Here is a 26,686-nt window from a genome sequence, read left to right on the forward strand (position 1 = left end):
AGATAGTAACACTGTGGGTCGATACATTTTTGTTCCTCCAGAATATTGCTTTCTTCAAGAAACTAGGCCTCGGTGCCTGTCAATGCCTGCTTAGGCTTGTGCAAGTAAGACTGAGTCCTCCTCTCTTAAGATTTATACAGATGACAGCATCAGTATTTCATTCAATGCCTTCATCAGGTATTTTTGTTGTTTTTCAATTATTGAGTTTTATTTTGTTTTGTTTTTGTTTTATAAATGCAGTAGCCTTACTGCTCAAAACTCTTTTCGCCTCTAGTTGTCAATACTGAAATAACTCTGTTGGTTCAGAGGGCAAATAAAATAGTAATAATAATAATTTTAAAAACCTGTAAAACAAAAGGTTTTCAAATATCCTTAAACATTTTGTCAATAACTTAGCTATTTAGACTGTGCTATTTAAAAGTGGTGTCTTTTTTCCCTTTTCCCTCTATATTGTTTTGATCTGAACTGTTTGTGTTGTTTATATTAAAATACATTTTAGAATGTAAATGCTAGCTCCTTTATTTTTAACTCAAGTACATTACTCTGTTCATCAAATGGATTTAAGCTTCAGTTCTCACCCTCTTCATTTTCATTCTCTGTGTGTGTGTGTGTGTGTGTATGTGTGTCCAAATCTCTCTTCTGCCTCAGTCCGCTGCAGCAAAATAACCGGGGGTAACTAACAATTTGTGTAGATTGATACAGCAGGAGTGGGAGCCCTTTATTGTAGGACAGGAGGGGTATTTATACATTCCACACAGCTTATCTTAATTAACATAAACTAGATACAGCAGTCAACCAATAAGGAATCTCCACACTTAATGGCTTGCTGGTGTTACTTCACAAACCACTCCCTCTGCAAAATCCAGGCGCCATCTTGACTTGTTTACAGACTAACATTTCCCCCTTTTGTTTAATTTAAATAACGACCATAGTGGTTTTACACAAACACCATAAATAATCTGCTACAAGCAGAAGGGGAGGATACAAAATGCCACAATACCAAGCCAATTGATGGCTCCATGCAAGAAGCCCTTGGAAAAATTATACCAGCAATGACACCGTTAGCAAAGATACCGAGTTACAATTTGTTGTAGATTACAGTTTGTTGTCTCAGTCCAGGTAAAGCAGTGTCTCAATAGATTAACTCACAGTCCAGGTAAATCACAGTCCAGGTAAGTTCTGCAGGCAGCTAGCTTAAATCACAGTCCAGGTAAGTTCTGCAGGCAGCTAGCTTGATCCGAAGTCTCGTCCGGTTCTCAGCCGAAGTTTCGTCTGGTTTTCTGTAACACTGGAAATTTTTCCACCCTTGTCCTCACCGGAACTGGGATGAAGGCAGAACTCAGGCAATGATGCTAAAGAAAATCCTGTAGCATTCCACTAAGAAAACAACCTTCTGAACAATTTAGTACATTTCTCAAGGTTTTTTACATTTGAAATAAGCCTTAATAGTGCTCATTACTCATTAGCTTCCAGGTGTGAGAGAACCATTGTAGTTACTGGCCTTGGAAATGATCAAACTTCAGGGATGAGGGGTGGGGGGGGGGCAGTCTTCTGCCTGCAGCATCCCGGGCAGCCCCAGATGGCCCTGGGGAGAGTCCCGGACTCAAACTGCTTCTGGGCACAGGGAGCAAGAGCCTGCGAGACTATGCCTCCAGGTCAGGTCTGGATTTGGGCTCTTGCAGTTGCATTCCAATCCCTAGGCAGGGGTGGGGAAGAGCCGGCTGCCACCGCTTGGAAAGTCCTTCCTGCGCCATGACCAGCTCGCACAAGTGGCAGCCGCCAAGCCAATTCAGGCACTCTCCGGTAAAGAAAAGTATTCAGTAATAGCCTTTTGCTGCAACTTTTTTCCTGATAATCCTTCCTCCTCTGAACTTTCTTTTTCTTTCTGACTAGAGTTCCTGGGCTTCCATCAACACATGCCCTAACTATTCTTGGTTCCACTGGGGTGCCTCTTTCCTTAGAAATTTACTTTTTAACCCCTTCCATATTTTCGTCATAAAAACAATACATTTCAAGACAAAAGAAGACACAAACATACTGTATCAATCCTCTCCATTTTCTCAAAATGGCCATTTTTCCTCTCGCCCTATCTGCCTAGGGACGAGCAGATTTGCTCCCATCCTATCTAGGGACAGGCAGCTTTTTTTTTCCGTCACTTACCCACGAGTGTCCCGGGGCTCCCCATAACGGGGTCACCATCTGCCGCAGTCTGGCTGCAGCAAAATAACCGGGGGGTGACGAACAACTTGTGTAGATTGATACAGCAGGAGTGGGATCCGTTTATTGTAGGACAGGAGGGGTATACATACATTCCACACAGCTTATCTTAATTAACATAAACTAGATACACCAGTCAACCAATAAGGAATCTCCACACTTAATGGCTCGCTGGCTTACTTCACAAACCACTCCCTCTGCAAAATCCAGGCGCCATCTTGACTTGTTTACAGACTCTAACTCACTTCTCTGTCTGGCACATGCTCTGCACTTTCATTCAAAAGGAATGTGCTGCATCCTTCGGAGTCACTCATTTAGGACCACCCCCAATGGGCCAAAAGTCCCAGAATCTAGTTTCGTCCAAATTCTTCTACACATAATGATCCCATCTCAGAACAGAATACAAGCACAGTCTGTCTAAACATCCACTGTGGTTTTGAAAGAAGCTACTCTTGTCTTTATATTCTTGGTGGTTGTATTTGGGGCTCTCAGTGCTGGGGACTGGCAAGGGCAGAGAACACTAGACCTGATTATGTGGGGGGTGTGGTCCTTGGCATTGCCTCCTCCTGTCCACCAACCTGGCAAAACTCTCTACTTCCTCTGTCTTTATCTTTGGGGCCAGTTATACCAGATAAGTCACTTGATGCCTTCTCTTCCTGTATTATTCTCAGTTATCCCCAATCAGAAGATAGGGGATAGAAACTGCTTCCATCACTCTCACCCATTCATAGAGGGAAGGACTTCAGACACTCACCACTGCCAGGGAATTTCTCTGTGCCCCCAGCTACAAGGAGCTTTATTGCTATATTTCTTCCCTTACTCAAAGCTCAAGGAACTTTCACAGGAACACATTGATCTTATCGTTAGCCAACTTACTGTCAGCCTTAGGGATGGCAGCCAGCAAGAATGCCCTGGAGGGGGCAGGCCACCCCTCCCCCAGGGAAGATCCTGGTGGCCACAGCCTGAGAAAGGTTGTCTGAGCCCAAGACAAAGTGCTTTTGTCACAGCCAGCAAGTGAGACATTGACCCAGAGGGCTGACTCTCCAAACCAAAATGACTTTAGCACAATTCAATTGCTTGTATTAATTAAGAGAAAATGAAATAGTGGGTTTATCACACTTTTCATTAACTCCAATGCAGTGAAGGAAAGAGTGGATCTGGAAGCCAGGAGCAGGCTTGGCACTGCTGTCCACATTCCCTGGCTTAATTAAGGGTGGGGGAAAGAACTGCTTACTGCCAAGGGTTCTAAGGAGAGCTCTTTCAATGTTCAGAGGAGAAAAATACAGGTCAAAATAACAAGAAGAAGAGAGGGGATTTTTGTGCAGATACAGAGATTCCTGACCTCTAGCCACTAGGTATAATGTGAACATATGCTGTATATTTAGCCCACACTAGATGCCCTAAGAACTTCAAAGTAGTGGAAAATGTCATTTCTGCTCAGGGTGCTTGCCATTCAGACAACGGGATGACTACTACATGGTATGGAGCAAACAATATAATAATCAGATTCTGTGGGCCCAACTGTGTCCCAAATGCTAAAACCTGATAGCAATTCCAAATGCAAGCATAGTCTCAATGTTTTTATCCTTCAAAATAAGAACTGTTGTGTCATGATTGGTAATCATGCCACGAGATCTCTAGGAAGGATGAAGAACCCTATTCCAAACACTCACATTTTTAGAAGGTAGCTTCCTTCTACCCTGTTCACTCTTTGTCTCCCCATGGAAAGGGGTCAACTAAAGAACATATTAAATGAATTGCTTGAACATCCTTTGGATCTAGTTAAAGTGGAATAAGACAATTATCTAGAAATAAGTACAGCACCCCTGTTTCCCTTCACCTTCCTGGCCAACATTTGCCTGAGTCCAGAGACCTTATGATCCTGCCCTCCATATTCCATATGGCTCTCATTAACACTCTAACCTGTGGCTGAGTACCAAAGCCATGTGTCCCAGTGTGCAAGCCCAGCTGTCATCAGCACACAAGGGAAAAGGCAGAAACCTCCATGTCAGCTCTGCATCCCTGGCCCAGAATTTAGTCCAGCTCAATGACAAGAAAGCTGGTATTTTGATCTGCTCAGAGCTATTTTTGTGGTGATGTTCTGTTGGTCAATATCCTGGACAGCAAAAAAAAAAAAAAAAAAGAGTGGGTGGATTTCAGCACACTTCCCTTCAGGAAATTCTGAGTCCTTGCCTCATCCTACTCACCTCATAAGCAAGAAGCTTTGGGGTGGGTGGGCACAGATAGCCTTGAGTGCTTCCTTTTCTTGCTCCAGACCTCCATGGCAGGATTTCCAGCAAATACACAGCATGTCAGCCAATTCTCATGTCATTATAAGCATAGTATGCTCTTGGTGGGCACAAAGTCTTTGTTTTTTTTTTTTTTTTGATAGCTAGGATTGCTGGCTAGCGTTGGTACACAGTAGGCAAAGGCTATTTCCCAACATGAATAAAAAAGCTTCATTGTAGCTTATCAGGCCAGAAATAATTATGCACACAATCGCCTGTATATATAGTTCCAACTTTCCAAATTCAAGATCAACTGGGATCATATATAAGGGTCCTTTCTGTCGGGCATCAGGGAAATTCATTCTCTTATTTTCTAGAAATTCTCTCATTTGAACCAAATAGACAACTGTGGTGCCCACAATCTCTTCATTCCCTCTGGCTTCCTTCGGGCCACGTACTTCTCCCTCTCTCTTCCTCCTCCGAGTTCCCCTTCTCCGTAATTTTTCCTGTCTTTTATGCCACCTGACATTCTCAGCCCTCCTCCATTATCTCATCTGCTGTTCACTCCAGCGCATGTTCCTCTGTGAGTCAACTCCTGACAGGTCTCATGGCAAAAGCTGTTATAGGAGCTGGCATTTAACCTCACAGAGCAGTTTCCATAGATAAAGCCACAACTGTATGCAGCATTTATACAGAGACAGTGAATATGGGGACACCTACGGTGCAACTTTCAGTTATTTTCAAAAGAAAGGCCAGTTGAGCTTTGTCTCAAGGTGAGGATGATTATTTTGATGATGTGCGTAGTCAGGTAAGGGAACAGGCCACACTCTAAATTTGTTCCCAGGAGTTTCCAGGCAGAAGAAAATATATTTTATCAGGAATGTTAATCCAAAAATGTGAAGGCTAAAATCATTGACCCATCATGTTTCCAAATCTAGGCTTCTTGGGAATTGGCTGAGAAATTAGAAGGGAAATCTGATGCAAGACTAGTGGCTAAGATGCCCCTGGCAGGGGACCCTGGGATGCACAAGAGGGGAAGCAGGTCAAGAAGCTTCTGGATTGTCCCCTGGGCTTCCTGGTAGATCTCTTTTTCTCAGATGTTTAGATTTATTCCCTCTGTATCACACCTTTCTGACCTACTCTACCTTATGTGAAAGATCTAGAAGTGACAAAGAACTGAAATATTAAACCTAATACAGAAACACACAAACTGCTTCAAGATCTGGATTCATGAGATTGCTGACCCCCCAAGGTGAAGGATCTTTTCCCTAAATCATCTCTCCACCACCCAAAGTGTCCAACACAACACCTTGCTCATAACAGGTATCAATTAAATGACTGCCGATAAACTCAGGGACAGCAAGCAAGCAAAGCAGCCTTCTCTTTCTCAAACAGTTTCTCTGTCTGCTCCTGCACTGTAAGACGGAGCAGTTCCTGACTGTGGCTATTGCATATTCTTTGTATTCTGTGACTGTGCATCCACAAGTTTGCTCACCCTCCCCGACGCATGCATACTATATCTGAGAGGCTGACCTCCCACATCCCCTGATAAATGGCACTATTTGTATCCTTGCAGATCTTAATCTCACTTATGTAATGAATTGAACTTATCTTTTTTTGAAGTGCTCTTTCCTTGGAAGGCAACAACCATCCCATCCCCCATTTTTCCCCCTGCATTTATGCTACTCATTCAGAATAAGCTTTCTGTTGCTTTCAGTCATGGTATGTGATATGCCTGGATGCTTAGGGCAGGTTCATAATACCTCTTGGTTATTGGCTTATTATAGGACATTACACCATAAGGAGAAACTCTGGGCAGACATGGTATACACACACACACACACACACACACACACACACTATAGTCTTGTAGCCTTTAAAATAATCCCTTTTAAATGAGTGCCCAGAATCTTCTGGTGGCTACCTGGGCCATCTTGCCTATCCCAGCTGTCATTCTCCCCATCTTCACTCCAACAAATTCTTCCTTCTCCTCCTGTCTTCTTCATCCCCTGTGATTCTCTCAGATGTTTCTCCCAGCCCTGTATATCTACCTGTAACTCCATAGTTAGCAATGAGGCTTCCTGAAAGCTAGCAAAGGGGATTCAAACACTGGTTGACTTCTACCTCCTTCTCTACAGCATGGAATCAAAATTTTATACTGCAGCTAGAACCAGAGAGCACAGAGCAGGCATTCAACTTTTTGGTTTCCTAGGTCTCCAGGCATTTAGCAACCCAGATTGGTTGTGCTTCAGATATTTTGCCAAGCATTGAAAATAGTTAAGAACATATACGTCTCCTTTGCTGGGCCTTTTCCTATTTTCCAGGAAAGGAGTCTGTGTTTATGGGGGATTTTGTTTGTCTATTTCTAATCACAAAGACTCAATACAATGTTTATTTTCAAATGTCTTGATTCCCATCCTCAGTGTATCTTCTGAGCCCTGACCTCCTAAATTAGTGTGTCTCTTGAGATGCAAACTCCACAGGAATCTCAGTATGAGGGGTGCTCAGTGTATTTTCTTAACCAGATGCCCTTTATAGACTATATTAGTCAGCTTCCTGTTACTATGACCAATGACCCAAGGTACTCAACTTTTTAAGACAAAAGGTTATTTTGGCTCACAATTTTTAGAGGGTCCTATCCATGATTGGTTGTCCCTGTTGTTTTTGTTCCTATGGTGAGGCAGCACATCACGGTGGGAGCATGTGACAGAGGAAGACCACTCAACTCATAGTCAGGAAACAGAAAGGGAGAGAGAGATGAAAGAGGAAAAGGGGCCAGGATCCCACTATCCTCTTTGAGGGCACATCTCTCCTGATCTCCAATCAGGTCCCACCTCTTAGAGTTTCTACCATCTCCTAAACAGCTCTAATTGGGGATCAAGCATCCACCACGTGGGCCTTTAGGTGACATTTAGGATCCAAACAACCACATAGACCTATATAATTGTGAGTGTGTGAGTAAGAGTGAACCAGTGTCCAATCCTGTGTGCTGCCTGATGATGTCTGTGCTCAGTATGGTCTCCAGCCCAGCAGCATGAGCAGCACCTGCACACTTGCTAGAAATGCAGAATCCCATACCCTGCTCCAGACCAACTGAATCAGAATCTAACTTCTAAAAAGTCCCTGAGGAATTTATATGCAAATTAAAATCTGAGAAGCACTTACTTTATCGGACAAACTTGACAAAATTTGTTTTCTCGCTTAATGAGGTAGTATTATCATAACGATCCCCATTTCACATGAAATGTATTTTTTTTCCTTCCTTTTTTTGCTGTCACATATCCATCCCATAAAAGCAGCATTGCGGCAAATGAAAATAAGTTCCCACATTCCAGAGAGTGGTCATGTTGTCTGGTAATTCTCCACAAAGGACCCAGGATCTGTCCTACTCATACAAATGCTCATGGCCTCTTCCTTCTTTGAAGCCACCCAGTGGCTTTATGTGAGTCAGCACTTCTCAGTTGATTTGCACACATTTCTCAGTTAATTGGCATGCATGGATGATGCTTTATCAGGAGGTTTTATCCATATGGCCAGTGTCCACTGTGCAGCATGAGTGGGTCTTTCTTGTTCTCCCCAAGGAAGGGGAAACAGTGACTCTGCCGGAGGTTCCTGCCAGGTCCTGGGCAGATAGCTCATTTGTTGGAGTAAATGCAGTGTGGTCCAGTTACTTCTAACAAATACTCTATGGTATATTTTCAAAGAATAATGGAGTCTTAGGAGGAAGAGACCAGAATTCCCATTCTGCCATTGTTATTCATTGTAGAAACAGTGAAGTGAGACTGGAAATTCATTTTGGTGTTTGATTTTATTGTTGCTTCATCCTTAAAAATGCTCACATTGATCAGCCAGCATTGTTCCAAAAGGAAAGGTAAGTTTTATCTTTGTTAGACTTCCCAAAATAAATACTCTCTGAATCCCCTTAACTCTGAGATTCTAAGAGAAAAGAAAGGGGGGGAAAAAGGATGAGAAGGAGCTTGCATTCCCTGATTAACCTTGAGGAGTCTGAATATGATCTAGTCTGGTAACAGAATGGCTGTTGGGGTGGAGTCCTTGAGTAGCAGCACTGTCCTGAGATCTCAGCAAATGGGGCCCGCTTTCAGGTCCCTGGAGGTACCACATCCTGATGCTCTTCTGCAAAATGTTCTAAGCTCTTCTCTCACCCCTAGGGATAGGTGGGGTGAGCGATAACATTCAGGGAGGCATGCCCATGCTAGGTCGGGAGTGTGGAGTTGCTCTATCCCCCTTGGGAGACACACTTCAGACACTCTTCAGCACCTGGCAGACACTCTTCGCATGGTTTCTTCCAGGTTCCCCATTGACTCTGAACATCATACCTATGTAGTTCTTGGAGCCTTGTCACCAGGTGCAGGTTCTAGAAAGGTGGTGTGACAAATTCCTTTGGGTTACTGTAATATTTCCCCATGAAATTATGTGGGATTGAACTATCATAAAAGAACTGATGGGGGACTGTGGTCATGGCTCAGTGGTAAAGTGCTTGCCTAGCACATGTGAAGCACTGGGATCTATCCTTAGCACCACATACAAAATAAATAAATAAATAAAAATAAAGGTATTATGTCTATCTACAACTAAAAATATTTTTTTTAAAAAAAGAAAAGTGCTGTTCATGGTGATGACTTCTATTTTTATATAGATAGGAGCCCTGAAAAAAAAATATTTTCCTGGTGTACCATACCTTTTAGCAATGACTTTGCCAACAACATCCAAAGACTGACATTTCATCCTAGATAGATATGATCTAAGGTAGGGGATGGAGATGGGTAGTCACCAAGTGCCAAAGAGCAAATGAGCTGGGGATATGGGCACAGTGAGAGGTGGGAGGTCCTCAAAGCTTGGACTTGTAGCAGAGTCAGGGTGCCAAAGCACCTGAGTTCCAACCCCACCATTAGCTCCTCTCCACAGACACCTGGGCTGGACCCAGATATGGTTGAATAAGCACCGATGGTAAGAATATAACCCTATAAGGTATTGGGGAAAGTTATAAAGAGTTTCAATTGCCCTGAGCTCAAAAGGAACCAGGTAGCAGGTATATGAGAAAGGAAGATGGCTGTGCCTTCTTGACCTTCCTGCTGGCTGGGTTTTCACCACAGCCAGGTGTTTCAACAGAGTTCAGAAAATTTGACACAGGGGCTCTTCTCTCACACTGAACTACAGGGAATGGGATAATCAGAAAGGGAGAGGACCCAGATTGTTACAAGAGCACGTAATGATGGATGAAAGCAAAGCAAATTTTGTAGTACTCAACTATTTTGAATCATGAGTTTCAAATTTCACAAGTGTTTGAGAAGGATAACTCCCAAATGCGTTCAAAATCAGGTATTAAAATACCTAGGCTGTTTTAGTAACCACAGATTTATCATTTGAAGCTAACTACCATTTATTTATGTTTGCAAATGCTTATTGAGAATCTAATACATAGTAGTCACATGGTGCTTTCTCATTCAGTTATTCTTCACTCTTTCTTCCTTACCGTTTTTTAAATGTTTTATTTTTTATTGGATAAATAAAAATTGTATTTATTTATTGTATACAACATGATGCTTTAAAATACATATTAATTGTAAAATGCCTCAATCAAACTAGTTATTCTCTACCTCAGTTTGAAACTAAACCAGTTGTTTTGATTTTATTTGTCTTAAAATGTAAAATATTCACTTATTTGTTCTGGAAGTAGTTAGTAGCTTGTGTTCTATATAACACATGTAAGAAAAATGTTGATATGCCTTTCTTATCAAATGTCTTTAAAAAGTTAAAGTGACTTGGCTGAAAGAACATTGATCCAAGACTCAGGCAGGGAATTTCTCTCTTCACAGTGCCCTCCCTATATCGTTGATGGGCTGTTCAAACCCACTGGTCACGACCATAACTATTCTATCTACTGTGGCGCTGTTCCTGGTTTAACCGTCTCTCTATTGTTTTCTATCTCTTTCTCCCCAGAAGGCCAGGGCTTTGTGAGTGAGGATGAGTACCTGGAGATCTCTGACATTAAGCGGGACCAGTCTGGGGAGTATGAATGCAGCGCCTTGAATGATGTTGCCGCACCCGATGTGCGGAGAGTAAAAATCACTGTAAACTGTGAGTTGACCGGCCGTCCGAGAATTCTGGGGAAGAAGAGGGAATAGAGATGAGGGGGAGAAGAGGGAATGGCAGTACCATTTGCTGAGAGACCCACATTCAAGTGGCTGCCATCAGGAAGATTCTTTACAGATGGCTTTGTCCCATTCTTGCCTCCATTGCCGTCTGTCCATGGAGTCTTCCTGAGACCCTCAGAGCTCTCAGCCAGTGGAGACAACTGCTAATTTAGACTTGGTCTGAAGGCCAGAAGAAGATGCTGTTGTCATCACAGTGTCTTACAGGGAGTTCTTTCTCTGTTATTTTACTGGGAAGGAATTGTGTCACCAGACACAGCAAATGGCTGGACATGCCTCTCATCTTTCACTGGAATCACTCTGTATGGTTTTGTTGTTTGTTTCCTTGTTTATTTTGTCCACAGACCCTCCCTATATCTCAAAAGCCAAGAATACTGGTGTTTCGGTTGGCCAGAAGGGTATCCTGAGCTGTGAAGCCTCTGCGGTCCCGATGGCTGAATTCCAGTGGTTCAAGGAAGACACCAGGTACCTCTGAACTAGGGCAGCTCTGAAGCAGAGCTGATGGACCATTCCTCACATGGAAGGAAGATGATAAAGTACAGGAGAAAGATAAGGCAAAATCAAAATGTGTTACAGCCTCCTTAGTGACAGAGTCTCAGTTTAGAACTAGGAGAATAAAAATGAAGTAAGCTGGAAAGAGACAAAATGAACTGATCTCGTTTCAGAATCTGAGATGAGTTTTAGATGTGGTAGTCTCTGATGACTAGAAATCAAAACATTTTGAGTGTTGAGTGTGCTTATCCTTTCATTTTTCCTCTTGGTGGAGTCTGTGGTACTTAGGGTTTGAGTTGGAGGGACTGAGTTACTTAAAGAAAAGGGTTTGGGGAAAGAAAGCCTCTTTACAGAATTTATCTATGAGGTCTTTGCATTCTCTCAGTGCCCACTGTCTGCTGTTTCCTTCCTTTGGTGGGACCAGACCAACAGTACCTTCTCTTATTTCAGATTAGCCACGGGCCTGGATGGAGTGAGGATTGAGAACAAAGGCCGCATATCCACTCTGACTTTCTTCAATGTCTCAGAGAAAGATTATGGAAACTATACTTGTGTTGCCACAAACAAGCTTGGGAATACCAATGCCAGCATCACATTGTATGGTGAGTGCAGAACGCCTGGATGCAGTGGGCTCAGCCACATGGGGGAGCTCCAGGGACCCAGGAGGGAGGACAACATGATCTGCTTGGCTTGTGTCCATCCATACTACTCAAATCACCACCCTTAGCTAAGAACTCCTTCTCCCTGTCATTTCCCTGGCATGTGATACAGTGATGTTTGCAAAGTGATTCATTCTCCTGATCATTGAAAGGCAGTTTGTTCCTTTTAAAAGGACTAAACCAAATTTCGAATCCATTTGAATGTGGAACCCATAAAGAAGACAACCACAGACAGTTCAACTGTACTACCTTGTTAAGTTCTGCATGGACAAACCAGATGTGATTTTAAGATCCAATACCTTCTACAATAAAATTCTGTGATTCTGGAGTTTTCATTTATGGTGTTAAACTAAGTCAACTGCTGCCATCTTGATTCTCATGTTGATTGCTGTGCCATATTCTCATTGACTGAGATGAATGGAGCAGAGGTCTGAGTCCTCACCAGATGACTGCTCTATTCACAACTCCAGCATGAGGCCCTCCTCTGAAGTCGTTTCTCCCATAGGACAGAAGTACTTCAGAGGAACTAGGTCTCAGGAGCCATGACTGGCCTCCGAGAAGCCCTTTCCTTTCTTCACTTCATATTCCCACCCTGCTATGTGCATATTCTTGTCCGACATTTCACACCATGGGCCAGGGCCAGCTTATTTGTGTGTGTGTGTGTGTGTGTGTGTGTGTGGTTTTTTTTTTCTTTTTTTAATTTTTTCTTTACTTGTGTATGTATGTGTTTATTTGCTGTGGTTTAGTTAGAGGGAAGCATCCAGTAAATAGGATGAGGAGGGATCCATATTTCCATGTGCATCTCAGACCCTGAACAAGCTTTCAGCATTGAGATGAACTAAACTTTTTCCACCAACCATCTGAAATGTGTGATCTATGTCTTTGTTTTCTCTCTGCATTGTGTGTGCATTGTGCTGTGTGTGTCTTAGAAATAAGCCCCTCATCAGCAGTGGCAGGTGGGTACAGCATGTTCCTTCCTTCCTCTGCCTGCCTGAATGCTTATGCTTTTGTATATAAGCCTTCTTCAAAGATAGGCTTGCCTGCTCCCCATCCCTGATGTACTTCTCCATAGTGGACAGACTTCAAGGGGTATGGTTTGCACAGTTTAGATAACAAGCATGTAGAATATGATGGCTTTCACACACACACACACACACACATACACACACACAGCTATAGAATATCATTATAAATCTCAGGGGAAGTGGTTTCAGCCCCCAAATAATAAACTTCTACTTGGTTGCCTCTAACAAGAAGGAGTATTTCTGCATACAGAAGTATCAAGAGGAACCCAGCCAAATGGATTATTAGATGACTGTCTTTAAGGAGAAGTCACCCTAGTATGAATGTTTCATTCTTTTAGCCCAAAGCAAAGAGTGATACTGACTTAGTTATAAAGTTTTATTTTAAAATAGAAGTATATGAATATTATACCTACTATTTGCCAAATATTTACTAGTTTTTAGGCATCAAGACAGTAGCATAAAACAGGTTATTAACACCATTTTACAGATAAGTAAAAGGAGGACCAAAGAGGTTGTGTGACACTAAAGACTGAAGCATGTAGCTAATGAATAGGCACAAAATCAGATATAAAACTCAACTCCTTTATTAAGTACTTGAGTATTTACCCAGCAATGATAACTGGGGGGAGAGACAAACACACACACACACACACACACACATACACATACACGTTCACACACACAACACACACACATTGTATATTTGGAAAAGGCAGTAGTTAGTGCCCAGCTCTTCTTCCAGAGATGGAAAACTCAAAGCCCTACTTTTCTAAGTAGGGCTTATCACTTGGAAAGTGATAACATTTGGATTTTAGAGACCTAAAATCAGCTCTGCAACTGTCACTTCTCACAACTGTGTATCCAGGGCAATCACAGACTAACATAGCCTGTCACACCTTAATTACCTTAACTGTACATCCCTTAGTCTTGAGGACACTGCAGGTAAAGAGCAGAATTAGGGTGCTGTCCTGCCTGTGACTTCACTTATGTCTTCAGTTCGTAAGGGTGTCAGTAGCAGGGAAAACAGACAATGGAAAGGCCTAGGACCGACAACCAGATGACTTGAATTCTCGTCTCTCTCTGCTGTTAAGGAAAGAGATGTGTCATAACAGATAACAATAGCCAATGTATACTAAGACCATATGAATCTTCTCAGGTTGCTGTAATAAAATGACACAGATTGGGTGACTTAAATTACAGACCACTTTTTTTTTTTTTAATAATTCTAGAGGCTAGAAATCCAAGGTGTGAGTTCGGTCAGTTCCATTTGAGTAAGGGCTTGCTTCATGGCTTGTCACCTGTTGCTGTTTCCTTATGTAGCCTTTCTGCTGAGTTTTTATGAGGGAACAGGAGTGGAGAGAAACTTACTAGTGTCTTTTCTTATAAGGATACTAATAGTATTGGATCAGGGTTTTTCCAATGACTTCACTTAACCTAAAATACCTCCTTATATGCTCCATCTCCTAATACAATCACACTGAGTGTTAGAGGTTCAACCTAAGAATTCTGGAGGGATGGATGAAATTCAGTTTGTAGCAAAGACATAGATTTCCATCTCAGTTCAGCCACAAGTCAGTTGCATACTTGATGAAGATTTCTTACCTCATATACCATTCTTACCTCATATACCATTGGGATTTTAATGCTTGCTTTAAAAGGCTGGTGAGGTGGGTAAATGAGGGCACCCCAAAATAGGTTTAGGTGTGTGACTTTGACAGCACACAAAGACTGTAGGTCTCAGTTTGTAGAGCTGAAACTGGGATGATGCTCTCTTGGCCTGCTTATAAAAGAGTGTCACTATGAAATGTCAGTAGGATAATACTCATAATATGTGGCCAACTGAAAACTCTTGCATACCTGCTAGGTACTGTGAATCCCCCTGGTATGTGCCTCTCTGTCATGGCCCATGCTATCACTGCTTCCATTCCTGTACCTGCTTTCCTTTCTTCCATCTCCTTTGACCTTCAATTACAGCACACTCCAGTCCCTAATGTTCACTCTGTCTCACTTCACCTGATAGGATCCACTTACCTGTCATCACCTATTCCTGAGGAAAGCCTTCCCTGACCTTTCTTAAATCAGTTTCCCCCACTGTACACACTCCCATACTTTGTTTCTGCCTGCTGTACTCACTGTGTGTTGGTTAGCCTTCTTTGACAAATATATACTCAGTCCCTGTCATGAGCAGGTCACTGTTTATGATATACAGTAGAGATATGACAGATAGGCTCCTTGTTTCTGGGGCATAATCCTCTCCTTGAACTTTTGCTTTTGTTTTAACTATTGTATTCAATTAAAGTCCTTCTTCCCATTTAGCTTATAAGCTTCATGAACTAGGGACCATATCTGGCTTGATCCCTAGAATCCAACACAGAGACCCACACACAGTAACTGGTCAAGAAAATTTTGTGACTGACAGAATGCATGAATATGCTAAAATAAAAAAGTTGTGCTCCTGATGCCCAAAGTTCAGTGGCCAGGAATGAAATGTGACAGGATGCTATAGGGAAATAGTTCTCAGAGAGTCTTTAAGATCAGGCTCTGCTGTTTGCTGGCTGAGTGACTTGAAGAAAGTCAGTCTCAGATGGCCTGGTATTTTCATCAGTAAAAGCCTTCTGTGTAAAATGTCTTCTGTGGAACTCACACATACTAATTCTCTAATGCTAGGATTGAGTAGCAATAGATGCAGCACAATATCAGAGTAATAGTGTCCAGCCAGCCCACCTTTCTGCTGACCATGATTGTTCATCCTAGTGCTCAGAGCCTCATAATTACAGCTAATGATAGCCACAAACTACTTACTATGTATAGCACCACTGAACTAACTATTTTACATGGTTTGTCTCCCTGAATGAGTCTATAAATACCATATTTATCCAGATTTTGTGCACAGGAAATTGAGAGGTGAGGCAGATAACTCAATCTCACTGATTTATAAGCACATGAGCTGTTATTTGCAACCATACACTCTAATTTCAGTACCTGAGGGCTTTACTACACTTCCAAACTAATTGTTAACGCTTGGCAACCCATCATGGATATGGTAGATGATCTGGATGGAACCCCATACAAATAAGCCATTTGCTTGGATTCTACTCTTGTGCAAAATTCTCCCTTCTCTTATCTACTCATTCTGCTAAAAGACAAATTTTACATTTAAAATTCATATGTTCATACTATCTAAACACACACACTATTCCCAGGTATTCATTTGTATTTACCTCACAATCTGTAAGTCCATATTTTGAGAAGCCCCTTGAACTATGTCCCTATAGGTTCCAGCAAAACATGCTTCCCTCATACATACCCTTTGTATATTTCTGCACCTACATGCAAAGAAAAAATAAAAATAGGACAAAAGCAATTTCAAAGGAACAAAAAATATAGAAGATTATGGCAACAATGGGTGGGTGAATGGGTTGAAACATGAAATGATTAGGAAAAGTGAATAGCAACACAGCATGTGGGTGATCACCAAAAATCAGCCAGTGGTTGACATCTGCATGAAGCACTTCTTCCTCATCACACCAATTACTACCTGGCACAGAGCCACAGAGACAGGACTGTTGCCCAGGTAGAATTCAGCTCAAGTATCGAACTAGACACCCACTTCCCTCAGCCCCAGGCAACCAAAGTTTGTGCAAAGGCAACAGAATGCAGAGAAAAGTCCAGCTTCTATAGAGAGAAGGACTGAATTATGGTCTGACTCTGGTAGACAAGCCTTCACACTGTTTGTTTCTCAGTTGTTTTTGAAATACAAGAAAAGAACAAGAACACCCAATTTACCTTTAGGTTTCTAGATGTCTTCCCTGAATTGAGAAGAACTGAGGATGCAGGATGAGGGACAGACCTCCATAGCTGCCATCCATAACTTTGGAGATGGTGGCATGCCCCCTGTGCTCTTGAAAAGGAGCTTGCTCCAAGTGTTCCTTAGCTTTATTGAGTGGGTTCAGCCATTGTCGGCCCACCTAGAGCCCTGGAACCTTAAAGTCTTGCCAGAACTATGTGCTTACCACTCTGTTTCTTTCCCTCAACATGCCAACTCACTTTGCTTCCTCTGGGCCTTGAGCAAGAGGCCCAATCCCTCTGTCCTTGGAGTGCACAGAAGGAAGACACTGGACTTGATTACATTGGCACTGCAGAGAGTGCGATGTGCTTAATGAGGCATATAAACGCCTGGATTACTGGAACTGGCAGGGGAGAGGGACAGAGAACGCACACAAAGCCAAAAAGGAGGGGGGATACTGCAGAGAAAAACAGATTTCTCACATTTTATCTGTGAAATTTGAGCAACACAAATTAGTTACATTAAGAGTTAAGTATCAGGCACAGGGACAACTCATAGGAATCTTGTCACTGCAAATGAGCATGGCAAAATACTCCAGTTAAAGCAACATCTGGGCTCTGGGTTTTTCCTCAGGCAAAGCTTCAGTGCCCTTGGAGCAGCTATGCCTACAGTCTAACTAAGCAGCTCCTGAAAGACTAAGGGCAGAATCTCTATTTTTCTTTGCTAATAGCTGTTCTTCCAGAATAAATATGCATATCAGGTTGTATCTCCAAACTGAATTTTCAACTAGAGTCCTTTCCAAGTCCACCCCACTAATAATTGTGGGCTGAGCCTTAGCATCTCTGCCTTTGTACACTCCTCTCACCCCACACATACTCCTGCTTCCGTCTTCTCCTTCCTTTCCTTTAAGGTGTCCTGACCGCTACACATTTCCCCAGGTGTTTCCAGGAGGAATGCAAAGAGTGGGCATGAAGACTCCAAACTTCTCTTTAGCATGCCCTCTCAGAAAAGGAAATCACCACATCAGCATTTGCAATTACCACTTTCTCAAGCTCCATTCACCTCAGGCTACCAGGGTCTCTCTCCCTCCCAACACCCACTTTCTGTCGGTTTTAGACCCCTGTGACCTCTAATTCCCCATTTCTGGCATTTCTGATATAAACAGGAGGTGACTTCCTTGGTGTCCCATAAGTCAGTACAGGGGAGGATTACAGTGAGAGTTGAAGGAATCTCCCACATATTCAAGCATCTTAAGAGAATTATTTCTTAGCCTACATAGGACTTACTCTGGATGCTTTAAAAAAAAAAAGAGTGTGAGCCTTGTCCTGGAACCACCTAATCAAAATCTTTCTGAATGTCCCTGAGAATGTGCTTTTAAAGCAAACTCTCCAAGGGAATTTTAGGCACATAGAAGATTGGTAGCCTTTCAGAAGTAGTCAAATGACTTCCAAATCTGTATCTTTAGCACTCTCTGGAATGCTGAGTGACAGACCACTGTCCCTGCCAGAATCTTCCTTGGAAATTTCAAATCCAGTCCTTCTCCCCAAGGGACCCTTCTCTTCAGCATTTGACTTGCTTTGTACCTACATACATTTCCTAGAACCCTTGCCATCATTTCTTACTTCCTCTCACTCTGTGAGCCAATGAGTCCTAACAAGTAGATCTCAACCTTGCATCCGACTTCCCACTCCCCATTCTCATCTGAACAATTACAATATGCTCTCATGGGTCCTCTCATCTTTGGTAATTCCTCTTCAATCTGTTTGCCCCAGTAGGGCCAAGCATCCTTTCCAAACCTCAGAATGAACCTTGTCATTTACCTGGCTGAAAACTCTTTCCTACCAAAGAAGCATGACATTAAGACTGTATGCAATCTCAGATTTACCTACCGTATAGCTTCAAGCACCCTCTAGGCTGGGCTATACCCCAGGTCATCACAATGAACCTTTCATGAATCTGCTTTCACTCTGAATTCAACCATCAATTTATTCATCTGGTCAAAAAATATTTATTTAGTGCCTACTTTATGCCAGTAATCATATTTAGGATGGAGGATCAGGAGGAACAGAGTTTCTGACCTTTAATAAACAAAGAAACAAACCATTATCATAGAATATGATAGGTGCTATGCTAAAGGAATGAAGAAATAGTTTCCATCTATTAACTGTCAGCCACACACACCTTCAGATACTTAAGAATTCCTTGAGATAGCACTGTTATTCTTTCTATTTCACAGGGGCCTAGAGCTTAGAGAATTCAAATGATGCAACAGAATTTCCCCAACATAGGAATTTTACCACAGGAGTGTCAACACCAGGTTTTGGAGTCTGACTTTATTCCCACCTTTCATTCAAACCTATATATACTCTATCTCTTCCCGTGTGTTAAAGGGTAACACATACAGGTTTTGTCCTCTTCTCTGCCTGATAAAATCATATTTATCCTTCAAGACTCAACTCTATGGCAGTTCATTTGTAGAGCGTTTCTGAGCTCCACTGAAGAATAAATCCTTCATCTCTTGGGCTCTTGTGGTGCTTTGCCCTCCGGCTTATATTTTGTTTGTATTTGTTTCTGCATTTACAGGATGCAGCACTGTATCTTGCAATGGTTGTTGCCCAGTCAATGATTGTGGAATTAATAAATAAATCTCCCAGTCAATAGGGACATCAGTCACAGCCTCCATATATTTGAAACTCTTCACTAACCAAAGAAAGGCCAAATACTCTAAAGGACTTGTAGTTCTCTCCCCTCAGGGAAGCCACATCACTATTTCTCTTACTTTACTTGCATTCCAACCTCCAATTGGCCCAATTCTAATTTTAATTTAGGGGTCCCCTCCCAAGCCTGCTTTGTGAGGGAAACTCTATCAAACATTTCAATTCACTGTTTAAGAAGGCACTCTTGCAGAAACATCAAATGCTGCACCTATTTGTCCATTTCCTGCTGATAAATATACATGATTTTTATTTTTCAAATTGACAATTTAAATCCAGGTGGGAGAGAATGAGTCAGAGAGAAATACCATTGCTTTTGGCTGATGACAGAAGTGTAATCATTTGTATTTTCCCCAACCTGCAAGAAGTCAACATATTAGGGGAAAAAATGCAGACATTTCACATTTCATTCCTGATGAGGTTCCTTGTCATCGCCTTGCACCCCCACCCTCCTCCATGTGAATCATTGACATCTGGCTATTAGCCTAAGCATTTAGACTTTCACACTGAGCATTCAGTGTGTGCTGATGTCAGCACAGACACACAGCTTAGACAAAGTCTTGTCTCCTTCAGGTTTGTGATGAGCTTACAGATTTGAATTAACTTCTGGTATTAACTTGCTAAGCTTTTGTCTTTTCGATGAACAGAAAACAGGGAGTGTGAGAGGAGAGGAAAACGAAGATGGCTGCCTTCTTCCCTCCTGATCCATGCATTTTCCTTGCGCTGAAAGCCAGGTTAATCTTACTTGTAAAACAACACAGTGCCACATTTTTCTCTGTAATTAAAGACAATGGAGGGAAAGTTCCCTTTCAAGGGAAATGAGGAGCCTTCATCTGCCCAGCACTGCTGAAAATAGGTTTCTGTTTCACCAACAAGTGTAACACACACATCCTCTAATTAGATTTCCTTGCTCCTCTTTTAATCACCGAGAACATCATTATCCTTTTGGTTCCTCATTAGGAAGGTCACACAGTTCATAATTATACTTATAAAACCCATCCAAATTTCATAGCAAAACTGTATCTTCTTAGACTTCAGATATTCCATTGATCTCACTGTGCTATCAACAAGTTCAACTTGCCTGTGAGTTTCTTTTTTTCTTTCCTTCTATTTTTTTTAAATGTGCTCACTCTCCCACCTGCCACTTTAGTAAAATTACTGCTACTTGGTCTGCTGCTGCTGTTGAAGAAGAAAGTGCTATATTTATACTACGATCCAGAACAGAAAAATAAAGACACATTCTAATACATTCATTCCTTATAATGTACACTACATTTTTAAACTTCGGAATTTCTTAAAAGGTAGGATCTCATTAGGAAGTTTATATGTTTGTGTGTGTGTGTATATATATATATATATATATATATATATATATATATATATATATTTACATATATACACATATGTGTGTGTGTGTGTGTATATATATATATATATATATATATATATATAGAGAGAGAGAGAGAGAGAGAGAGAGAGAGAGAGAGGAGAGAATCCCTTTGCCAGGAGCATTATACTGAGTCCTCATACTGTGATTGTCAACACCTGCTGCGCAAGAGGGTGAGGAGCCACACTCTGAATGCAAGCAGCAAGTGCATGTGGCTAGACACATGTTCCTAGTTCTTATTTTGTAGAAATGGTTTAATTTTATTTCAAGTCCTCAACCATGTTTGTTTCTTAAAAATATAGTATATAGTACACTTTGCTTCCCAAAGTAGGCCTCTGAAAGATAGACTTTATTTTGTTTATGTGTTTGTTTATTATTTGTCTTGTTCTTGCTGGACTTTAAGTCTGGACAGATAGTTCTCCTCTGGCCCATAGTGTACACAATAGTCAACCTTTATGACATTTTGCCATTTCTAGAGTTTTTTCTATCAATCACTTTTCTTTTTTCTATATGCTGAAACCTGACTTATATTTTTCTGCATATTGGTTTTCAAAGTATTTTGTTGTTGTCATTCACAGTTTGTTTTCTGCCTTTGCATCCTCATTTCAGCTTTTATTTTTAAAGATGCTCAACTTCAGGCATGAAGGAAGCAATTAATTTTTAGCATTCAAAAGGGTGAAGGAGGAGGGACTGGAATAATGAGAAAGGGCATAATTACATGTTCTCACTGTCAATTTATCTCCCTGAAAAAAAATTAATGAAGCCTGATATTTGCAGCAGCCATTCTTCTTGAATTGAGTCATTGTTAAACATAAATAGAGCAGGATTCCTTAAATGTGGCATTTGCCCAGAGAAAGAATTGGGCTTCTGAATACACTTCCTCAGAATGACTGGTCTTCGTGAGGAAGCTTTTATCTGTGTTTAGCAGCCACCTCAGGTCCTCCAGAAGGAATCCGGTCACTCAAGTACTACAGCCAAGTTTGCTTTCAGCTGGTATTTGGCAGTGTTTGAAAACTTAGTATCCCAAAGCATCTCTTTGTACAGGATCCCCATACAACATGCTATTTTCAAAATCAGCATTGTGGTCCTAATTCTAATTCACTCTATATGTATTCATCTTTTATTTGTATTCAGGGACTTTACACTTACATACTGTTTTAACTAATCTACAAGGTAGATGCAACTACCCTTCCCCATTTTATGTATTAAAAAAATATTCTAGAGAAATTGTTCATCCAGTCTTCCTGCTAGTGGGTAGCAAGAATGAAAATTCAGTTCTTTCTAACTCTTGAATTTAATCCTTTTAAGACTACCCAACAGGCAGGATGTTCCTGAGATGAAAGACATTTGAGGTTATTTGTTCCAAATGAATTTCTTTCCAGAACCTAGAGAATTTGAAAAAAAAAAGGATTTGTCTTTTTTCTTGTTTATTTATTTAAAGTCCAACTGTCTCTGTCCTACTGGGGAAAGGATTTTGAAGGTAGAGACTGTGACTATCTTTTTTTTTTTTTTTCTGAAAATAGAGTCTGGGCATGGAGACATCCAATAAGTACTATGACTTCTCCAAGTCTGGCCCAGATCCATTTTCTCTGCAGAGAACTGCCCCTTTGCCATTGGTCTTTACTGTTGAGCTTGGATTTAGATCTCTCCCTACTCAGTCAGTGTCCCTCATCCTCCAAAGCCCCCCAAAGAATGGCCTCTCTCAGTAGCAATGTGACCATTACACTACCACACTTTTTCATTCACTCCTTTACCCAAATCTCACCTCAATTTCAATGAATTTGGAAAAGATTTAAATAACCTAATATTAATCGCAACTAAGAAACTGAAGTGGAGGGAGGGTGGAACCACTAACCCATAGCAGCAGTTACCTCTATCTCACAACTACTTTCCAAGAGGCACAATACTGATCATCTTGATCTTTTAATCCTGTAAACTCTGTATTATTATGTCTATTTTCAACAAGAGAAGACAAAATATCTTGTCTAAGACCACGTAACTGGCAAGCCAAAGAGTCATGATTTAAAGCCAAATTGGTCTGACTCCAAAGTTTCCAGGATTAGTTCCACTTATATGTCAGAATAGTTGCACTTACATATTATAAGTGATGTTACCCCAAAGAATATTTAGGGCTTCATATATAACACAGAGAGGTCCAGGAGGCAGAATACACAGAGAATGTTTCCTGTCTTCCTAGTGGATGTTTTTCCCACCTGCAACTTTTAGTCCCATCTTTTCTTGAAACCCCTGGCCTTTATCCAGATGCCCCTCAGGGTCAGTTTTCTCAAGGAGAAAACCTCCTTGAAAATCTACCCTGCTTTTCCAAATCTCGGAGTCTAAGTTTTAGGTAAGAATTAACTTTTATCCCTATTACCACTAACAGACATTCCAACAAGCCAAGAAAAGGGGGAAAAACATTTGAATTCTTTACTATATTTATTAAAGTTAAAATTGACATCATCTTGGGAACCATGAATTTGGTACCCAAGTTAATGTCTTGAAATCTTGGGTAACATGAAAATTCATGCAGCCTTCACCTAAAGAAGCCATGGTGTAGAAAAACATATTCAATCTGATTCTGAAATGAATGTTCAAGGTTTTATGGGAGCATTGCTGATCTCAGAGTGAAGAGCTCCTTCAATGCCAATCCCTCCCCTGGTACAGAGTTTGGCTCTGCAGATTCACTAAACAAGTATGCAAAAGGCTGTGGCAGTCTAAGGACCAAATGTGAGCCCCAAGAGGTCATTGAGGGTCTTCGAACTGCACCAAATTAAAGCACAGCAATCCATCATTTTTTCAAACTATGCATTTTCCCAAGTGAAGAAAGTGACTAGAGCATACTGAAGTCCAGTGTGAATGACCTAATGCTGGTACCTTCTTTTCCTCATTTCCAGTCAAATAGGATCATTGTAAATATGTGATTTAAAAATCAGTTCATTGTTAATGGTTTTATTCCTCACATTCCTTCAACTTAGAGAGTGGTATAAAGATGTGAGCCACTGTCTTCTGCTCTAAATAAAGCCTGAGAACCCTTTTGTATAGTTCTAATGATCCTGTCATTTGGCCCTGAAGCCAATCTCAAATATGTCCAGAATCTTTATGAGGAAAGCAGTGTTGGTTTTAATCTCTATCAGAATGGATTAGACTTATTCTCTGGATGCAATAGCCCAGCCATTTTTCACAGTCTGATTGACCAAAGGCACTTTGGCAGCAAATTTTATTTGATGCTCCAGAGCAGTTGCTCATCATGTCTTCTAAAGAACCTCACAACTTTCTGGAACTACCTGGGAATTGGGACCAAAAAGGGAAACTATTGGGTCCAGTAATATTTCATGTTTCAGGAAGAGATGTCATGCAGTGGTGCTAAAAGCCAAGGTGTTAATTATTTTATACCCCCTGGAGAAGGCTGTCTGGCTGCTCATAAGCTATTCCTTCTAGAACTAGATATAGAAGTTCCATTTATAAGATAGCTCAGAAAGCTAATAGGGGAAGAATCATACAAGTCATCAAGCTCCACCTACTTTCATTTTTCAGATGGAAGAACAAAAGCCCACAGAGGTGTTACTCAACTAGAAAACATCAGAGGCACTAGAGAAATTGTGTCCCCACTTGGTTGCTCCTGTTACCACATGATGCTATGACCACTGGGGGAAATGATTACTTTCTATAGAGAAGGTGTAGAGTTGAAAACATCAAAAGCAAAGAATCTATTTAGATTCTTTGAATTGTAGATAGAGAGCACAGTACTGTGTCATCACAATTATCCTCTGAAAGTTGGGCAGCCTACATATCTCTAAGTCATCCTCATGGTTCCCACTTGATGGTACATTCAGCAGAACCTGAAGATATCTGTAAACTTCCACCTGATCAGCACCAAGCATCTTACCCATAACCACAAGAAACACTCATTTCTCTTTAGGATTCCACTTCCTTCTAATTCCATACATCACTTTTTTTGTTTGCTTGTTTTTGCTTTCCCTTTATGCTTCTCTCCTCTCTATCTTAGCTCTAACCAGAGCAGTGCTCATAGCATTACAGTTACAGAAATGCTTAAGTCCATAGGTAGAACCAGTAAAAATAAGATCTCTACACCTACATTTCTTTAAAGTGAAATATAGGCTTTAATTGTTTTTCAAGTTAATATAAACATGATAAATGAATACACACACACATATATGTATATACATTAACTAATCTAATATATATATATATATATATATATATATATATATATATATATATATATATATAAAATGGAAGATACTTTCAAATAAAAGTATCCATGCATGTGTATCCCTCTGTATCCATGAGTTATGCACCCATGAATTCAACAATAATAGATGGAAAATATTGTGTCTGTCCTGAACATCTATTTCTTATGGTTCTTTGCTAACCAATTCAATGTAATAACTATTTACATAGCATTTGCATGATATTAGGTATTATAAGTAATCTAGACATGATTTAACGTATACAGAAGGACAAGCTGAGGATGTGGCTCACTGGTAGAGCATTTGCCTGGCATGCATGAAGCCCTGAGTTCATTTCCCAGTACTTCAAATTAAACAAACAAATAAGAGGATGTATGTAGGGTTTACGAAAATAATGTGGCATTTTAAAATAATGAACTTCAGCATCTGCAGATTTTTGGTATATATATATATATACAGGGTCCTAGAACAATCTTCTCTAGAGAATGAGGAGCAACTCTATGTGTGTGTGTGTGTGTCAATTTATATATAGAATAATGCTTTTAAATTAACATAAGAGCCTTAACAATTTGAATTGCTCATTTCCTTATAAATTTATTTAAAAACCTAAATCATCATCTTTTGCAGAAGACAATATAGAGGATGACATTGAGCTTCCCCTTGAATATTTTCCAACTTAGTACATTATATAGGCTAGTCTTTAGGATGTGCACCAGGATTCCTGGAGGACCCAGAATCAGGCTAATACTCATAAATTGTTGGGGAGCCTCCATGAAACTCAGACAACTGTTTTAGAACCTGCACCCTGCCCTTGTTTGTGAATATTCAATAGCTAAAATGCACAGCAACATGAGTTGGACTTCAGCTATAAAGTAAATATAATTTTTAGTCCACCTGAGCATTGTGCACATTATAAGTCAGAGAAAAAATATCTATGTTGAAGTCCTTAAGGTAGGAACAGTTGTATACTTATAGCTAAAGTGAGAGACCTGGAATTTACTAAGCAAAAGGTATGAATCAGTCTCATAGTAGGCAAAGCAATTCAAATGGCTTGAGTCTAGTCCAAGAAGACTCACCCCATGTTAGCTCTTTAAAGCTTTTTTTTTTACTAGCAGGCCAGTTTACTTCAGCAAAGTCTTAGTTTTAGACAATGGAAGAGCTACACTATTTGTCTGCATCTCCTTCCCCTGTCACTGGTCTTTTAATCCTTTGACCATATTCCATTTTGCTTCACCTGGAATAAACTGTGCTTGCAAATAAAGGTGGAGGAAAAACACAGAGGCAGAATTCATCACTGGCACATCTGCCCTGAGGCCAAGGCAGACTAGGACAATCCAGATTCATGTGGTTTCTCTTCCTGAGGCATAGAAGCTGAGGAGAAAAATAGTGCTCATGATTCTGTATTCTTATTTCCCAGTAGAATGTGAAGGACTCAGTAGGGATATGGGAAAGGACCAGAGGGAGGGAATTAGAAGCCAAGGAAGCATCAGGTGGCAGTTTGTTACAGGGATGCCAAGTCTTCTTTGATGCTGTTGGAGAGGCACTGCTGACAGTTTGGATAGACTCACTCCCACTCTTCAAGCTCTGGAGAATAATTATCCATCCTTCCTCAGCAGCTTCAGGAGAACCCTCCCCCAACACCTAAATTACATGTGTTGAAGATGAAAAGTCCATCTCATTGGCACCTAGACTTCTGCTGATAGCAAAATATCTCCATCCCTTTCTCCTTCTTCCCACCCACCACCTACTTCTCACCTCTCTGAACCATCTCCTCCCCCCATGCCTATCTTTTC

At 41.0% G+C, this 26,686-nt stretch overlaps 1 protein-coding gene across 3 annotated transcripts in view; it reads left to right on the top strand.

Annotated features, from left to right (window-relative positions):
- Positions 1-26,686, top strand: part of Opcml (opioid binding protein/cell adhesion molecule like) — a 1,182,194-nt gene that overhangs the window by 1,151,954 nt on the left and 3,554 nt on the right. For 2 of the 3 annotated variants that reach the window (XM_058575284.1, XM_058575282.1), the window contains 3 exons: positions 10,407-10,544; positions 10,963-11,083; positions 11,561-11,712. In XM_058575284.1, the coding sequence (XP_058431267.1) occupies positions 10,407-10,544; positions 10,963-11,083; positions 11,561-11,712 (411 nt within the window). The remainder of the gene's footprint in view (positions 1-10,406; positions 10,545-10,962; positions 11,084-11,560; positions 11,713-26,686) is intronic. The other variant, XM_058575283.1, reaches the window with a different exon arrangement.

This window comes from Marmota monax, unplaced genomic scaffold, assembly GCF_021218885.2.
Source record: "Marmota monax isolate L192 unplaced genomic scaffold, Marmota_monax_Labrador192_F-V1.1 WCK01_AAM20220418_F8-fsc00062, whole genome shotgun sequence".
NCBI classification, from domain to species: Eukaryota; Metazoa; Chordata; class Mammalia; order Rodentia; family Sciuridae; genus Marmota; species Marmota monax.